We start from the raw sequence: 14,723 nt of genomic DNA, 5'->3' as shown, positions 1-14,723 counted from the left end.
AGGCAATTGGAGTTAAGTAACTTGCCCAGGGTCAATACAGATAGGATAGGACGTGTTAAGTGTCTGAGGTCAGATTTGAACTCAGGTCCTCCTGACTTCGGGGCTGGTGCTCTATTCATTGCACCAACTAGCTGTCCCTGCTTTATGACATTTTGTTAAAACTTTATTCCTATAAATTGGTGCTTTAAAATTTCTCTACCTGCTTTCCATATCTATAATTTAGTTTTCATGAGTGGGAAAACATGGAGCCTATAATACTGACTGTAGAACTCACCTGTGTTCACAGTTTGTTGCCGAAGATCTGTCCCAGGATTGTTTTTGGACAAAGGTAAAAGAGGACCGGTTTGAGAACAATGAGCTATTTGCTAAGCTCACACATACCTTCTCAGCCCAGACAAAAAGTAAGTACTTTCCTTTAGGAGACAGTTCAGGTCCAGAGAATATCCTGTGGAGTAGGAATTTATTAGCCTTGACTAAGCTAGGAAAGGAAATTGAGGATAAAAAGGAGATATTGGGTGGTTTAGAATGGGATTTGTCCCTTAGGAAAAACATACGTTTTCTTTCTTTGAGGATAAAAAGATTAGAAAAATAATTTATTTGGAGTGGATGAAATTTTAAATATTTCTGAATTATCATGTGATTACATTGAATTATGTGAATGGATAGTATGATTTCAATGAGCTCTAGGGCACACTAAGTGATATAACTCTGACTTGCCTTGTACCTGCCATATCTTGGTGGATTGTGTTGGGGTGGGTGTGTGGTTGACTATAAATAACAATGAACTAGTTCTGATTCTTCTTTCCCTCATTTTATTCCAACTTCTGATGGTTTTTTTCCTCCCTGGCCCACTTCTCCTGAAGCTTCCAAAGGTAAGTATAACATGGCAGAGAATTTCAGAAAATTAAAGTTGGGTTTCCCAAATTGAGAAAATGAAAAGAGGCAGAAATGAAAAGTAGTGTTGAGTGAATGAAACAAGAGATATTCAGGTAAGTGAATCATGATATTGGGAATTCAGTTCTAGTGAATAAAGCCATATGTGATTTATTTGGTAGAGTATTCTTTAAATTATAAGGGTTCATAGGAATAACAGATATTGTAATCTAACCTCTAACTTAGTAGGAAAGAAAGCTTTTTGTGAATTTAAGCATCATTCAAGCTACAGCATTTCTCTCTTTCTCTGGAAAATGATGAGTAATTACCTCTGATATGTTGTCATATGTTCCCCTGCATATTGTTGTTAATACATTTGTATAGAGTGTATCTTTACAAAGATTCTTTATATATGTATTCAGCATACTGTAATATATATTATCTCATCTGGTCATCATAGTAGCCTTAAAGGATGAGGACAGTTATTGCAAAATTTTATAAATGAGAATACTGAGGTTCAGAAGGGTCAGATGGCTTAACCAAAATTACAGTTATCAGAGGTGGAGCTGAAACTCAAAATCAGGCACTATATAACTTCTTTACTGCTCTTTTAGTTCTGTTCAACAATTTTTATAATTCTCATACTGTTTTCATCATATTTTAGAAAAGCTAATATGTCTTATTTATGGAAAGGTAAGTGGCATAGTGGATAGTGAGCTGGACTTGGACTTAAGAAGATCTTTCTAAATTCATCAGAATTCAAATCTTGACTCGGAAACTTGCTAGCTATGTGACCCTGGGCAAGTCATTTTTATCCTATTTGCTTCAATCTTTATCTCATAAAATGAGCTGGAGAAGAGAATAGCAGACCATTCTGGTTATCTGTGCCAAGAAAACCCTAAGTGGGATCTCAGAGAGTCAGACAAAACTGAAAATGAAAAGAATTTACTTTGTTGTTGTTTCCTCATTTTTTCCTTCTAAGGACAATTTAATGTCTATGGTGCCTTGGAATGGGATGGAGAGAATTTTTAGTTTTCTCTCCCCAGTTATATAGTGTTTAGAAATTGTCATCCCCTAAAATTTGGAATTTTCATCTCCTTCCTGTTTTTGTTATCTAGACATATATGTGTACTTCTGATGAACAAAAGGAATAAGCACAGTTTTAGAAAACACTTTCCTTCCATAAGCAAAACCAGTATATTAGTATAATGTAACTGTTGTAATTTTTCTTCTTTAATCTGATGAACAAAATTACATTATAATTTGTTGCAGTAAGGAGCCTGACAGGCTGATGTATGCTTCTGGTAACTCTTGGAAGTGACTTAGGCATTTGTATAGTACTGTAAGCTGACAGGGTTCAGTTTTATTTCTTTGTCCTAGCCCTTAGAGCTTCCAGGGGACCTTCCACCCTCATTGCTGCAATCCTGGATGACAATTATCATTGGTCTTCTTAATTTAGAGGTTGTGCTGATATCCCTTCAGCCCCCATTAGTATCTTCATCAAAAAAAAAAAAAAAACTTGACTTCACTCTTCTTGTCCACTGTTGGATAAAACTTTCTATTCCTTTCTTGACCTCCCCTTGCCTTGTGATCGCCTAGAATCCATTCCTTCATTAGCTTTTTGTCTGTCAGAAGATAGGAGAGGGATCTTTGTCTGTTTTTGGCTTGTTGGATTACTTTTGAATTCTCAATATCTCTAGTAAGCTTTTCTAAAGATATGGACTGGCCTCTTTTAGGTGTAAAAACTTTGATTTTCACTGAATTGATATTAAGATTCTGACATCCAGATTAATAAATTCTAAGTCCATGATTCTGAAGATGAGCAGATTTAAATTGTTAACAGGATTTTTTTTAGTGCCTTTTAGGAGTGCCCAGATCTGAATAATAGATATCCATAAAGTACGTTCTTTATGAACCAAGTTTACTGCCAGTTCTATGACTAAAAGTTAGACCAAAAGTTCTACTATGATCACCTGATGATATGGAGGCAAGCTTTGTTTATCAAAAGCCATAGTGGATCTTGATATGAAGTTTACAAAGTTTTTTTTTTTTTTTTTTTTTTTAAAGCATAGAATTGATGATCAATTCTATGTCTGCCATTCAAAGACAAGTCTGTTGGAGTTCAGACAGCCTTGTGACACAGCTTGTACACAGAACACTAAGTATTTTAGTCCGAGCAATTTGGCAAAGACCATCTAAATCATACACAAATTATGATCAGTGTTGGCAGACAGAATGCCTCATCTGTCAGATCACAGATCTTTGAAATACTGAAATATGGCAAAAATATATTTTTAACATTTTCCACCTGGATGGCAAGATTTGGAATATTAGTAGACTAACGTTTATGTTCCTAACTCTGTTTTTTTTTTTTTCTTCTCTGCTGCCCTTTGCTTCCTGGAAGACCCAGTACACAAATCTAATTTGAACATTAGGTTCTGATATTTTATGAAAAGAAAATGGATTCTTGAGAAAATTTTAGTGACTCAGCTTATTTACAGATTTTCACTTCTTTTTGTTTCCCAGAATGCAGCAATTCTCTTATTTTTAAGATTAAAAGCTATAACTATGACCCATTCTGTTTCACTGAGTATAGAACTTAATGTCTTCTTTTAACTTAATATATTTCCAAAGTGCTATAATGTTAATGGAACTAAAAATAAAATAATGTACTCTAGGACATAATTCAGTTGTAACTAAAACTAAGGAAGTTTCCGTTAAAAACATTTTTTAAAATTCTCATAAAAAGCATTTGTTTCACCTTTATTATTCTTTGTTTCTCTTTATTATAAGTCTTCTCCTAATTCTCTCTCAATCAAAATAATTCCCTTTAAAAGAAAGCCTCACTCAGAAATACGGAGATAATGGTTTGTCTTCTTAAGAACACTGATTTATTTTGGCACATCTTTTTTATTTTCCAGACTCTTTAAATCTGTACTTCAGGGTCCTTGGATTATTCCAGACTCTCAGTATATTGCTGTAATTTGATTAAATGCTGTGAGCTGTGATTTGATTAATCAATCCTTCTGTCTGAAGGGATCCTCCAAAAAAGGAATTCTTTTTTCTTTCCTGTATTCTTCTTTTTGTCCACCAGGTGGCATCTAACCAGTTTCATTCCCCAATAGGGAATATTGAATTAAATCTGCAGACTTATTTTGGATCAAGATTTTGTAAGGACATGGCATGTAACATACATACATACATACTTTTACACTCAGATCTCTGGGGTTCATTTTTGTATTTATTATACCAGTTTTGTATGATTATCTTTTTGCAGGTTGTCTTTCCTATTGGATTGTCTTTTGGATGATGTTGGAGTAGGTTCATATTACTTAAACAAAAGCAAGTTGGACAGATTTCCTAGACAGCAAATTAACGGGCTTTCTCATTAGGCAAATTTTTTAGGGGTGTCAGGCCCCTTTTGTTACTTCTCTTGCAATTTTAAAATGCAAAAGATACTGATTACCCTTCAGGTTACCAGGAATGCTTCCTCACGTGGTCCAGTACTGTATGTATTATTTAGTCTCTGGAAAGCTTAGAACTTGACTTAGCAGTCAATAATTGTCAGACTACACAGTCCCACCAGAATTGTAATAATCAAAGAACTGGAAGGTTACCATAGTTTTTAATTCTTTTCTCTTTTTGTGTTAGGCTCAGTATTGCCTCTGAAAAAGTGCCACAGACAATAATAGGTATCCAGAAGTTCTGTCATTTGATGCTCAATATCTTTAGATCCCGCTTTTTTAAATAGGAAACATTTATTTTTCTTAAGTAGAAAGTATAGACCTTGAAAAATATCCTTTCCTTAATTTCCTTCCATTTAACTCCATTGTATTGGTCCTGCTTTGGGACTTTGTACTTAGCTTAATATGTACATCTTGCTGTAACAAGTTTTGATAATCTTTTCTTCCTTTTTCTTTTTTATTCTATAGATGCATGTAATAAAAAGAGCACTGGGCAAGGAATAAGGAAACTTAAGTTCAAATCTTACCTCTGTCTGTAGCTAGCTGTGAGACTTTGGGAAAATCACTTACCACATCTAGTTTTCACAACAAATGAGGGATAGCTAAAGCCAAATAAAAGGCAATTCAAACCTCAGTCTTTTAAAATTTGAGCAATTCTTTTCCCACTAAAGACCTACTCTGGTACCTTGTTATGGTATGGAAGATGACCCTGAGTTCTTAAAGGTTATGCTAGTATAAACTCTGGCAAGCTACCTGCCAAATTCTAAGGATAGGCCTAGGAATATTCTGTTCTCCAAGACCCTGCCTAATTAGGTTTAAAGGGGCTTATTGTGAAGTTGACTGAAGCAAGACAAGATATTTTGGTCACTGCAACTTTTGGGGACCATATACTAAATTGTAAAATGGTTTCAGTTTTTGTTAGTATAAGGAAGTATCCTTAAGATCAAAATCAGAAATTCTTAATTTAATACCTAAAATTTGCCTAATGCAGATTGCACTTAATGTTTTAACCACCAGGTGGCACATTTCACCAATTTCATTACTGATTTGTATCTATTTTGTTTCTCTAGTACAGAGTCTGACGCAATAATTCCAGAGACTTTATCCAACTCCAAGCTGTATAATGTTCTGGCTGCTTGTCAGAAAACACTTTGGGTGATTGGGGGATAGTTAAGGTAAAAAAAACTGGGAAATTAGAGCCTTGAGGAAATCCTTGGGTTCAGAAAATCAGTTTCATAAAAGTATGAAAGCAGGAGTAAATAACTAAAAAATCTTGAGTGAACAGGAAACTCATTTAGTGGCATTAGTATTTAACACTTGCCTTGTACACATTAGGACCTTAATGAATGCTTATTGATTGATTGGGTTTCCCAGCCAAAAAAGCTAATGGGACCTTAAAGCTACATAGTATCCAGAATTAGGAAGGTGATATGGTGTTCTGTTCAGGTTACATCTGGAGTATTGTGCTTAGTTCTTGGGTACACATTTGAGAAAGGACATTAACAAACTTTAAAGTGCGTAAAAGAAGGTGACCGGATTGGATAAAGGGCTTCATTGAAGCCCCATGTGAGAATCAGTTAAAACAGTTAAGATCTGCGAGGGATGGTGTAGGAAGCAAGTATAGACCATGATAACAAATTTCAAGTATTTATTAGAAAAGGTTGGGGTTGTTCTGCCTTGCCCAAGATGGCAGTAGTAAAAATAAGGAGTAAAATGTACACAGATCCAGATTTACATTTGTTGTAAAGAAAAACATCCTAAAAAATAGAGCCATCCTCATTAATAGATATTTTCAAGTAAAGCATGAGTGACTTCCTGATGGGTAAATTGCAGGGAAGATTTTTGTTCAGATATCATTTGGACTAAATGGCCTATGAGATTCCTTCTATCTCTGACATTTTATTGTTTTTTGAAAGGTTCCTCCCTCTTTTCATCTGTAGCTTCAGGACCATGTAAATGGGCTTTTTTTTAATGGCATAGATACTTGAGAGATTTTTTTTGTTTGTTTTTGTTATGCCAGGCCTTAGAGATATGAGTGCTTGCAGTAGCATGAAAACCAGAGGACATTTTCATGGTTAATCTTAACCACTAGTATTTTGTTTCTCATCCATATTTAGAACCTGCAAAATCTTGACCACTGATCCTTGTCTCTGACATAATGGAACAGCAATAGCTCACATTTATAAAGTGTTTTTCTCACGGCAACCTTATAAAGGAGACATTAATGATAATAGAGCTGTTACTTTAGGGGCTTTTTGGTTTTCAAGGTGCTTTAACTTATCAGAGCCTCCTAGCAACTCTGAGAGGACAGGTATTGTTACCTCCATTTTTCAGAGAGGAAACAGAAGGTCTGAAAGGTCACAGCTGCTATGTATCAGAGGCCACACTTTAATCCAGGTCTTTTGACTCCAGCTCTAAATTTCTTTCCATAATACAGTGGTCTGGCCTTTCCTTATAATTTATTATTTAGCCAAAGATCATGGATTTTAAGAATTTCATTTAGGCCACCCCAAACAAATAGCCATTTTCAGCCCTTCTGTATATAGTTCAAGTCATTAACGTTTTTCTCTTTCATGTCATTGCATTCTCCTCATCTGCCCCAAGAGCCCTCCTTAATCTTGGAAACCCTTGGAAAATCCAGCAGGTAGGCCCATTGGGCATTATACTGTCCCTCCAGATGTCTTGGGCTATATAATTTAAGTCCTGTGTTAACGTTATCCACAAATTTCAAACTTAATGTCAGAAGATGATTTCTTTTATTGTTTATCTGGATCATAGACTAACATCTCTGTAGCTCACCCAGTCTCACTATTTAAGTTTGTGTTGAGGTTTGGTAAACTTATCATGACTTTACTTTCTAATTGCTTCTCTCTGCTATTCCAGAAACTGTTCTCTCTTGTTGATACTGATTAAATTTTTCTCTTAGATTAGAATTTGTGTGTGTGTGTATGCACACATATACACATGTACATATACACATACATATCCATACACACGCACACACATATATGTATACACACATAGTTGTAATTTTAAAAATCAATATTGTATGCTAAAATTGTACAGAATATCCATATTTCCTCTTTGCAGTTGACATTTTGGAAGATGGATATTTAAAAGGCAAAGATTTTTGTCAGTGAAGAAGTGAAGTTATTTGTACTTAGGAATGTTATACTCCTGTATTCTTAACTTCTTTCTTTGGACTAATATTATACTCTTGTATTCTTAACTTTTTTCTTCGGACTATTCTAAGCTTAATCAAGATGGGTCTTCTTAAGATAGAGGAGTTTTAAGGAAGTAAGTACAAATAAACTGTGGCTTGACAGACATTGAGAAAAAAAATGCCAAGGGGACTAAGAAGGGACTCCATGAGCCACAATAGAACAGAAATATAAGTTGATTAGAGAATGAGAAATGCCAATTAGGACTGAAAAATAGATGTGGCCATCACTAATGAATGTGTCTAAAATTGTATTATGTTGGAATGATTGGAGTCATAAATGAGAGAATAGAAATAGTTGGGAATTGAGCTTGGAGAACATTACATTTGTTTAGATATTCAATAACTGAGCATGGACAAGAATTTCTAGACAGCAGCTATGCAGAGATATGCTCAGAAGGAGCAATGAAGGCTTTAAAGAATGTGAAATTAGGATTTAGGAAGAAAAGAGAAATCTGATAATCTTGTGGTAGTTAACATACCTGAATGCAGAGCTTCTTGTGAGAAGAAGGGCAGTGCTATAAGAATTTATATTTGTATGAGAGTTGGAGGGGTGGGCTTTGAGCCTTAGCTGTTTAGTAATTATGTTCCAAATTAGGAACATGTCTTAAAACATCAGACTTGCTGAGAAAACCAGAATATTTTTGCTTGGTCCTGCTTTACCTATTCAGCAGTATTACATAGTATTGGTTATAGGGGAATTACCTGCGTAAAACACTTGCCATGTAAAATTATGTTTACTGCAAGAATTGTTTACTTCTGAGAATATCTTGACATGTTAGGCAGAATATATAACGCCATAAGAAAGCCTGGGGTTTTGTTAGATCACCTTTCTCCCTGTATTCTGTCAGGTCAGCCTGATTGGATTAAATATTGATTCAAAAGTTTGAAACTTAGAGATTTGAGCCCTGGTATGGTGTATATAGTCTTTACCTCTTTTCTTCTGATTTTAATTTAAAACTTAATATCTGATATTTCTGTAGCACTTCAAGGTTTGCAAAGTGCTTTACATACATTATTTTATTTGAGCTTTACAACAACCATAATGATTCCTTTGACATGAAGAAACTAAGACCTATAGGAATTTCTCACAGCTAGTAGATGTTGAAGGCAGGATTCTAACCCAGATCTTTCCAAGTCCACATCCAGCATGCTTTCCTAAGGCTCAGTGAGAAATCCCAATCAGAATCCTTGGTGTTTTTCTTGATGGAGAAAGTACTTTCTAGAGATTGTTTATACTTCGTGGGTTTTTTTTTAAAGTTTTTTGACACTGAGAATGTAAAAAAAAACATGAACTGAGCCTCTCAAGTCCTTTGAATGTAGTCCTGTATCATTGTTTATGTAGCTTCTTTTAAGCTTATTGGTTAGTCTTAAGCATTTTTGGTACTTGGGGAATATAGAGTTGTTAACATCTGGTGAACTTTGTCCTTTGCATGAAAATCCCACAGGATCCAGGACAGTTGTTTCTCTTTGAATTAGAGAAGAATTGGATCCAAGTTTGATCTTTAAATATGTGTGCCTTCCTGATCTCTAGTTTTGTCCCTGCATCCCTGGATTCTTGGAGTCAGGGGCAGAGTTTTACCTCAGTTTCACTACCCTCCCAAAGAAATTGTTTTCTTCATTCTGCCCTGTCCTGTTAGGGGCAGGATGAGAGCCCAATTGACAAAAGAGTTAAGCCACGACAAATTCAGAGGCTCTGGACTATATGGTCCAGATATCCCCCCTTCTCCTACAATTCTCAGTGGAACTGAGAACCACTAAGGAAACTAAAGTCTATGGGAACCTCTAGGGTCTTGGAGGCAGAAGGTGCTCCAGGGGCCCTGTTGTAAAGAACAGTGCTGAAGCATCTTTTCTCTAGCTCCTATGTCATTCTAGCCTTGCCCTTACTGCCATAGACCCCTCCTTTTAGAAGGTCAGCACAGAAAAGGGGGTAAGCTTTTTTATTTTTTCCTCAGGACCCCCTCAGGATGGGAGAGCTGCTCCAAATACCCACACACAACACCTTTTTCTGCTCTTCATATTTTTCTTCTTTTCTTGCATTGCTCTTTTCAGCCACGGGGCGAGCGCAGTTGAGCTACTTTGGCTCAGCTTCCAAATTATGAAGTCAGAGGCTAGGGATTGGATGAGAGTATCAGGTGATTTTCAGTATCTGCAGTGACGAGGCACCCCCTCTTCTCCACCCCCTTCCTCCCCCGCTCCCCCCTCCTCTTCCTGGCCTCCACCTCGGGAACAAAGAAGGGAAGAAAACAGGACTATGACAAAAACAAGCAGCTGCGTCAGCAGGCTCCGGCTGGGGGCAGGGTGCTTTCTCCATCTGTTCTTTTTTTTTATGCTTCAAGCCTTGTGACTTACTGCCTTCCAGACTGGGAATAATAAAATAGGGATGGGTGATTTTAGGACCCTTAGTAACAAAAGAATTATGAGGAATATATATATATATATATAGTCTGTTTATAGAGCCCCCTGTGTAAGAAAGAAAGAATGAGGCAGGGGCATATTATGATCACCCAGAAATATGTAGGCTTCTCACTTTTTTCATTATATCTCATTGGAAATATATTTTTTGTTTATCCTTGTGAAAGGAGAGTGTTTAGAAAAGAATGACCTAGATAAAAACAAATCCTAAATTAAATCAAAGAAAAGTAGTGGGGAAATTTCCTGGACTGTGCTGTGGACTTGGTCTCTGATCTTAATTCCTTCCCCCTACCCCCTTGGCAGTTTTTCTTTATTAATAAACATTATTCTTCATGTCTCCTTTTGAGTCTTGACTCCTGCCCTCCAGCCCTGTTGTTCCTTAATATAACATAAGTTGATTATTCTCTGCCACATCTTTGCTGATACCCACTTCAGTCCTTGCTTGGGGCAGTACCCAAGAATGAGTCTTTCCTATTTCCTACCCACCCAAATCTGATACTGAGTGGTTCTCAGCACTCCCTTATTGAGTCACCCTGGGTGTGCTGGGAAAGTCTCACAGAGAGACTGAATAACTGTATTGTCTGAATGATCATCTTTTTTCTGGAGATTCCAGCCAATAAATAGGTGCTCTTTGCAATCTGTATGCACCTTTGTGATCCTCCCAATGCTGCTTAACAACCTTTGGCTCTTCTAGTTTTAACCCACATCTTTGTTATTGATTCTCAGCCTCATTCAGTTCTGTTAATTCTCTGTTCCCTGCAAACTTCCCTAATCTGTAATATTTCTAATTCTATTAAATTCAGAGAGATGAGAGTTTGAATTGGCAGAGAAATTAATTACAGAAATTTTATTTGGGGGTGGAAAAGGCTGCTGATTCTAGCAAACATACTACCTTGTTTCTTTCCATGTTTTTTGTCTGAAACTAAGGATGTCCAGATATCTGTGAGTCCTCCATCTGTGTCCTAGCCATGAAGACTTGAACTGGGAATATTTCATATGGGCATAATTTGTTCCACTAGGCCTTGGGATTCAACTGCCAATAGGAATGGTTCTTCTTTACAGCAGCTTCATGTGGATCTTATTTCCTTGCTTCATGTAGATTAGACCCATGAGCACTAACAGCCTTTTTGATTTCAGTGGAAGCCCCTCAGTTCTTATACAGAGCTTCTGATTGTTTCTTCTTTGTTGCCCGTGGTGGGTATCTTGGTATTGATCCCAAAGCATTATCCTTGTGTTCCTTAGTAATTTTAAGTTTATATATGTGGGTTCTTTCACTAGATCCCTGCTTCGGGAGAGTGCAAGGTAGCAACTCTCTAGGCAGTAGAAACAAACCATTTATAATATTGACTCAGCATTTTTTCCTAAATATACCTATTTGACCTTTTCTCTCTCATTCCACTTAGTACTGTCTTTCTGGATTCTGAGTTGTGTCACAAGGAAACTTAAGGCCATTCCCATACTGAGCTCCTATGCATTGTCATTTATATCATCCCAAGCAGAGCAGGTATTGTTGAGGTAGATATGGAAGTAGTATCTATTGATAATAATAGCTGCCATTTGTATAGCATTTTAAAGTTAAAAAAAAACAAAACCCAGCAACACAACACTAAATATATTATCTTCCAGTTTCCCAGCAACCCTGTAATGTAGGATACTAAAGGTAATATCCCCATTTACAAATGAGAAAACTGAGGCTCAGAGGGTTTAGGTGATTTGCCATTAATCAGATAGGTACAAAACATTACAAGTGGAATTTGGCATTAGGTTTTCCTGACTCCCAAATTCTGTTTACTATGCAAGATGATGTTGTGCCTTTAGCTGAGTTCTCAGCCCCAAAGATGCATTAGGTCAAATCTATTCTCAGCAGTATTTACCCATTGTCCCAGGTCCTCTCTGCTGACTCATCCCCACCTGCAGTTCAAGCAAATCCTTGAGGATTTTATTCACAGGATGTCAGACAATTCTTTACTCCTCCATTTCCTATTTGTAAATTTCATTGAGAGGAGCCTACAGCAGGAATTCCTGGGGAAATGAAGGCTGTGACCCAGGGATTCCCAGAGGCTATGAGATCATGGATTGGAATGATGGAATTCTGTGCTCTGGGCAGCCTCCTTTCTGTTCTGTGGATGCAGGGAAAATCTGTTAACACTAAACATGATTAAGCAATGAACTGGGCGCCAGACATTCTAGCTTTAGAATCCCTTTTACAACTCTCTTTTGAAGCTATATGTCAAAAATTTTTCTGCTGTGCTGTGCTTTAGTTTCTCTTCTGTGAAATTGGGGGTAGGGGACAAAAAAGGCCCAAGTTCTTTGTTGAAGCACAGGAAAAAAAAAAAGGAAGATAGGTCCCCAAGTTGGACAGCAGAGGGTGTCCTTGTGCTTCTCTTCAACTGCCTAGTTCTGCTGCATTCAGCCATTTTATACAGATTGTTTTCCTCCCAGAATATCTCCATTTTGTCTTTGTGACGCAGGAAAAAAAAAAGGGCTTAGCTAGGGAGGAGTCTGGAGTGAGGAGGGGGAGGAGAGAGGGAGACAAGCTCAGACAAAGCTCTGTTCTCTGCTCAGCTGCTGCTGCTCATCAGGGACACACCTCACTGCAGGCACCCAACCTCCTGGGCTACAGAAAGAACAAGTCCTTTCTGGAAAAGCCTAGAGCAGAGAGGGTGTTTGGCTGATGGTTGTCTTCTGGCATAGCAGTGTGTCTGTCCACTTAGATGCCTGCATTACAGCAGGAATTAACATTCTGTGTCAGATCCTCTTTTTTTTTAGCCCCTCAGAAGAGGTGCTGTGGGCCTTCTTACAGAGGATCTCAGGGTGGAACTTTAAATCACAGACTTAACTAAGAGATGTCATCTTCTGCCAGTAATATATGAAATCATAAATGCCTTGAAAAATCAGGAAAGACAGATTGAATTCCTTTTAGTTCATTGGGACCCAGAAGGGATAAACCCAGATATCCCCTCTTCACATTGAGGTACAGTCTGCCATTGTATTTTCCTACAGAGGGAGTGATAGAAGAAAAGACAGGAATATTTGAGGAGGGTGGGACATATAGAAGAAAGATCAGGGCATTACTGGGGTAAAAAAGGCATAGCCTCCTCTTCTGCCATGATTATAGCATGTTCTCTAAAATCTGATAAATGGTTTGTAAATCAGTGCTAGGAGTTCTTTGCCATGAACCTAGAACCAGAAAGTAGGTTTATGTCCACAGAAGCTTTAACCTATCAATTATATGATATCTGGGCTCCTACTTCCAAGATCTTTATTGTCCTTTAGTAGTATTATTGTCCCTATTATCTGAGAAATTTGAGTGTGTTGGTAGAGCTTAGTGTTTGTAGTTTGGGGGCTGTTAGGTTTATGGTATTGCTTTGATAAATAATAGTGAAATATCTTACTAATGTGAGGTTAGTATAAAGCAGAAATAATAACTGGGGTAGAGATGTATAAGACTGACATCATGAGGGTCCTGAACCTTAGCCTTCCCCATTTTTTAACCTGTATAATTCCTGAGAATATCTTAGACTCCTAGTATGAGCTGAGGACATTGTTTTAGCTAAGCTGCTTGCATGGTTTTGCTAAACTACTCAGAAATAGGTCAGTGACTTTGACTTTCACAGCCACTGAAGCAAGCCTGCTTTCTAGCCCCAGGAGTATATTGACTAAAAGAGAGAAGCGACAGGAACTGATTTCCTGGCAAGGCTAGCAGTATACATTTGGAGAAGGGCATTAGGATCAGCAAAGCTTGCCTGGGGAAGCTAGATTTGGCCAGTTGCCCTGTCTAAGAGCTGATGCTCTTATCAGGAAAATACTTCACATCTACAGAATAATAGGTCAGGGCTTCAGCAGCTGGAAATCTTACTTCCAGGGAGTTAGCTAGATGGTACGAGGCTCTCCACCTCCCAGAAGAGTCCCAGGCAGTTTGGGTTTTGGCAGGAACTTCCAAACAAAATTACTTTCTTTACATATCTCTGGATTTCTGCCCCTTGGAAACTTCCATGATTTCTTGAACTAGAATTACTCAGCTTTTCCTCTTTTGATTTCATTATCACTGAGATAGGATAGGAGTCTTCTATATAAGGTTTCTCTTCCTGTTCTGGTAGAAATGAAAAGTTCGAGTCTGAGCAATGACAAAATTATCGTCTTAAGCGCATTACCATCTTGTAAGCTTTCTGAATTTTCATTTCCAGTAAAATTGTGACTTTTAAAGGGTCACTATTGAAGATATCTATCAGAACTGACATGAACACTAGTCTTTTTCCTTGTTACTGGATTAGGAGTTATATTCAAACACAGATGTTGACACTGGAAAAACTGTGGGCTGTCAGAAATTCAGGGACACCAAAATGACAGAGTGCTTGAAAAAGAGAGAGAGAGAGAGAGAGAGAGAGAGAGAGAGAGAGAGAGAGAGAGACAGACAGACAGACCAGTCTGCCCTACCTTCTCCACAATTTCCTGGATGCAAATGTCTATACTTTGTTCTCCTAAGTCTTTCCTACTAATTTAGTATATTTCCTTGATTATCTTTAATCAATAGTTCATCACCACATATGCCAAAATATACACAGAAAACCTTTTTATAGTAGCAAAAAGCTAGAATAAAGTTGGTAAACCTTTCTAATGGGGAATGACTAAACAAACAATGGTATGTTAGTGTAATAGAATTGTTTGGTTTTGGTGGGACAAGATAAATATATTTGGAGATGAAGATATGATTATAGAAGGCATAAATACAACTTTAAAAGAATGTTGCT

At 37.3% G+C, this 14,723-nt stretch overlaps 1 protein-coding gene across 3 annotated transcripts in view; it reads left to right on the top strand.

Moving 5' to 3' along the window:
- Window positions 1–14,723, top strand: part of DIAPH1 (diaphanous related formin 1) — an 81,137-nt gene that overhangs the window by 44,673 nt on the left and 21,741 nt on the right. For all 3 annotated transcript variants that reach the window (XM_031953427.1, XM_031953426.1, XM_031953428.1), the window contains 2 exons: window positions 287–401; window positions 864–872. In XM_031953427.1, the coding sequence (XP_031809287.1) occupies window positions 287–401; window positions 864–872 (124 nt within the window). The remainder of the gene's footprint in view (window positions 1–286; window positions 402–863; window positions 873–14,723) is intronic.

Source organism: Sarcophilus harrisii, chromosome 2 (assembly GCF_902635505.1).
Source record: "Sarcophilus harrisii chromosome 2, mSarHar1.11, whole genome shotgun sequence".
Taxonomy (NCBI): domain Eukaryota; kingdom Metazoa; phylum Chordata; class Mammalia; order Dasyuromorphia; family Dasyuridae; genus Sarcophilus; species Sarcophilus harrisii.
Note: the sequence above shows the minus strand (reverse complement) of the source record. Positions and strands in the feature narration are given on the sequence as shown.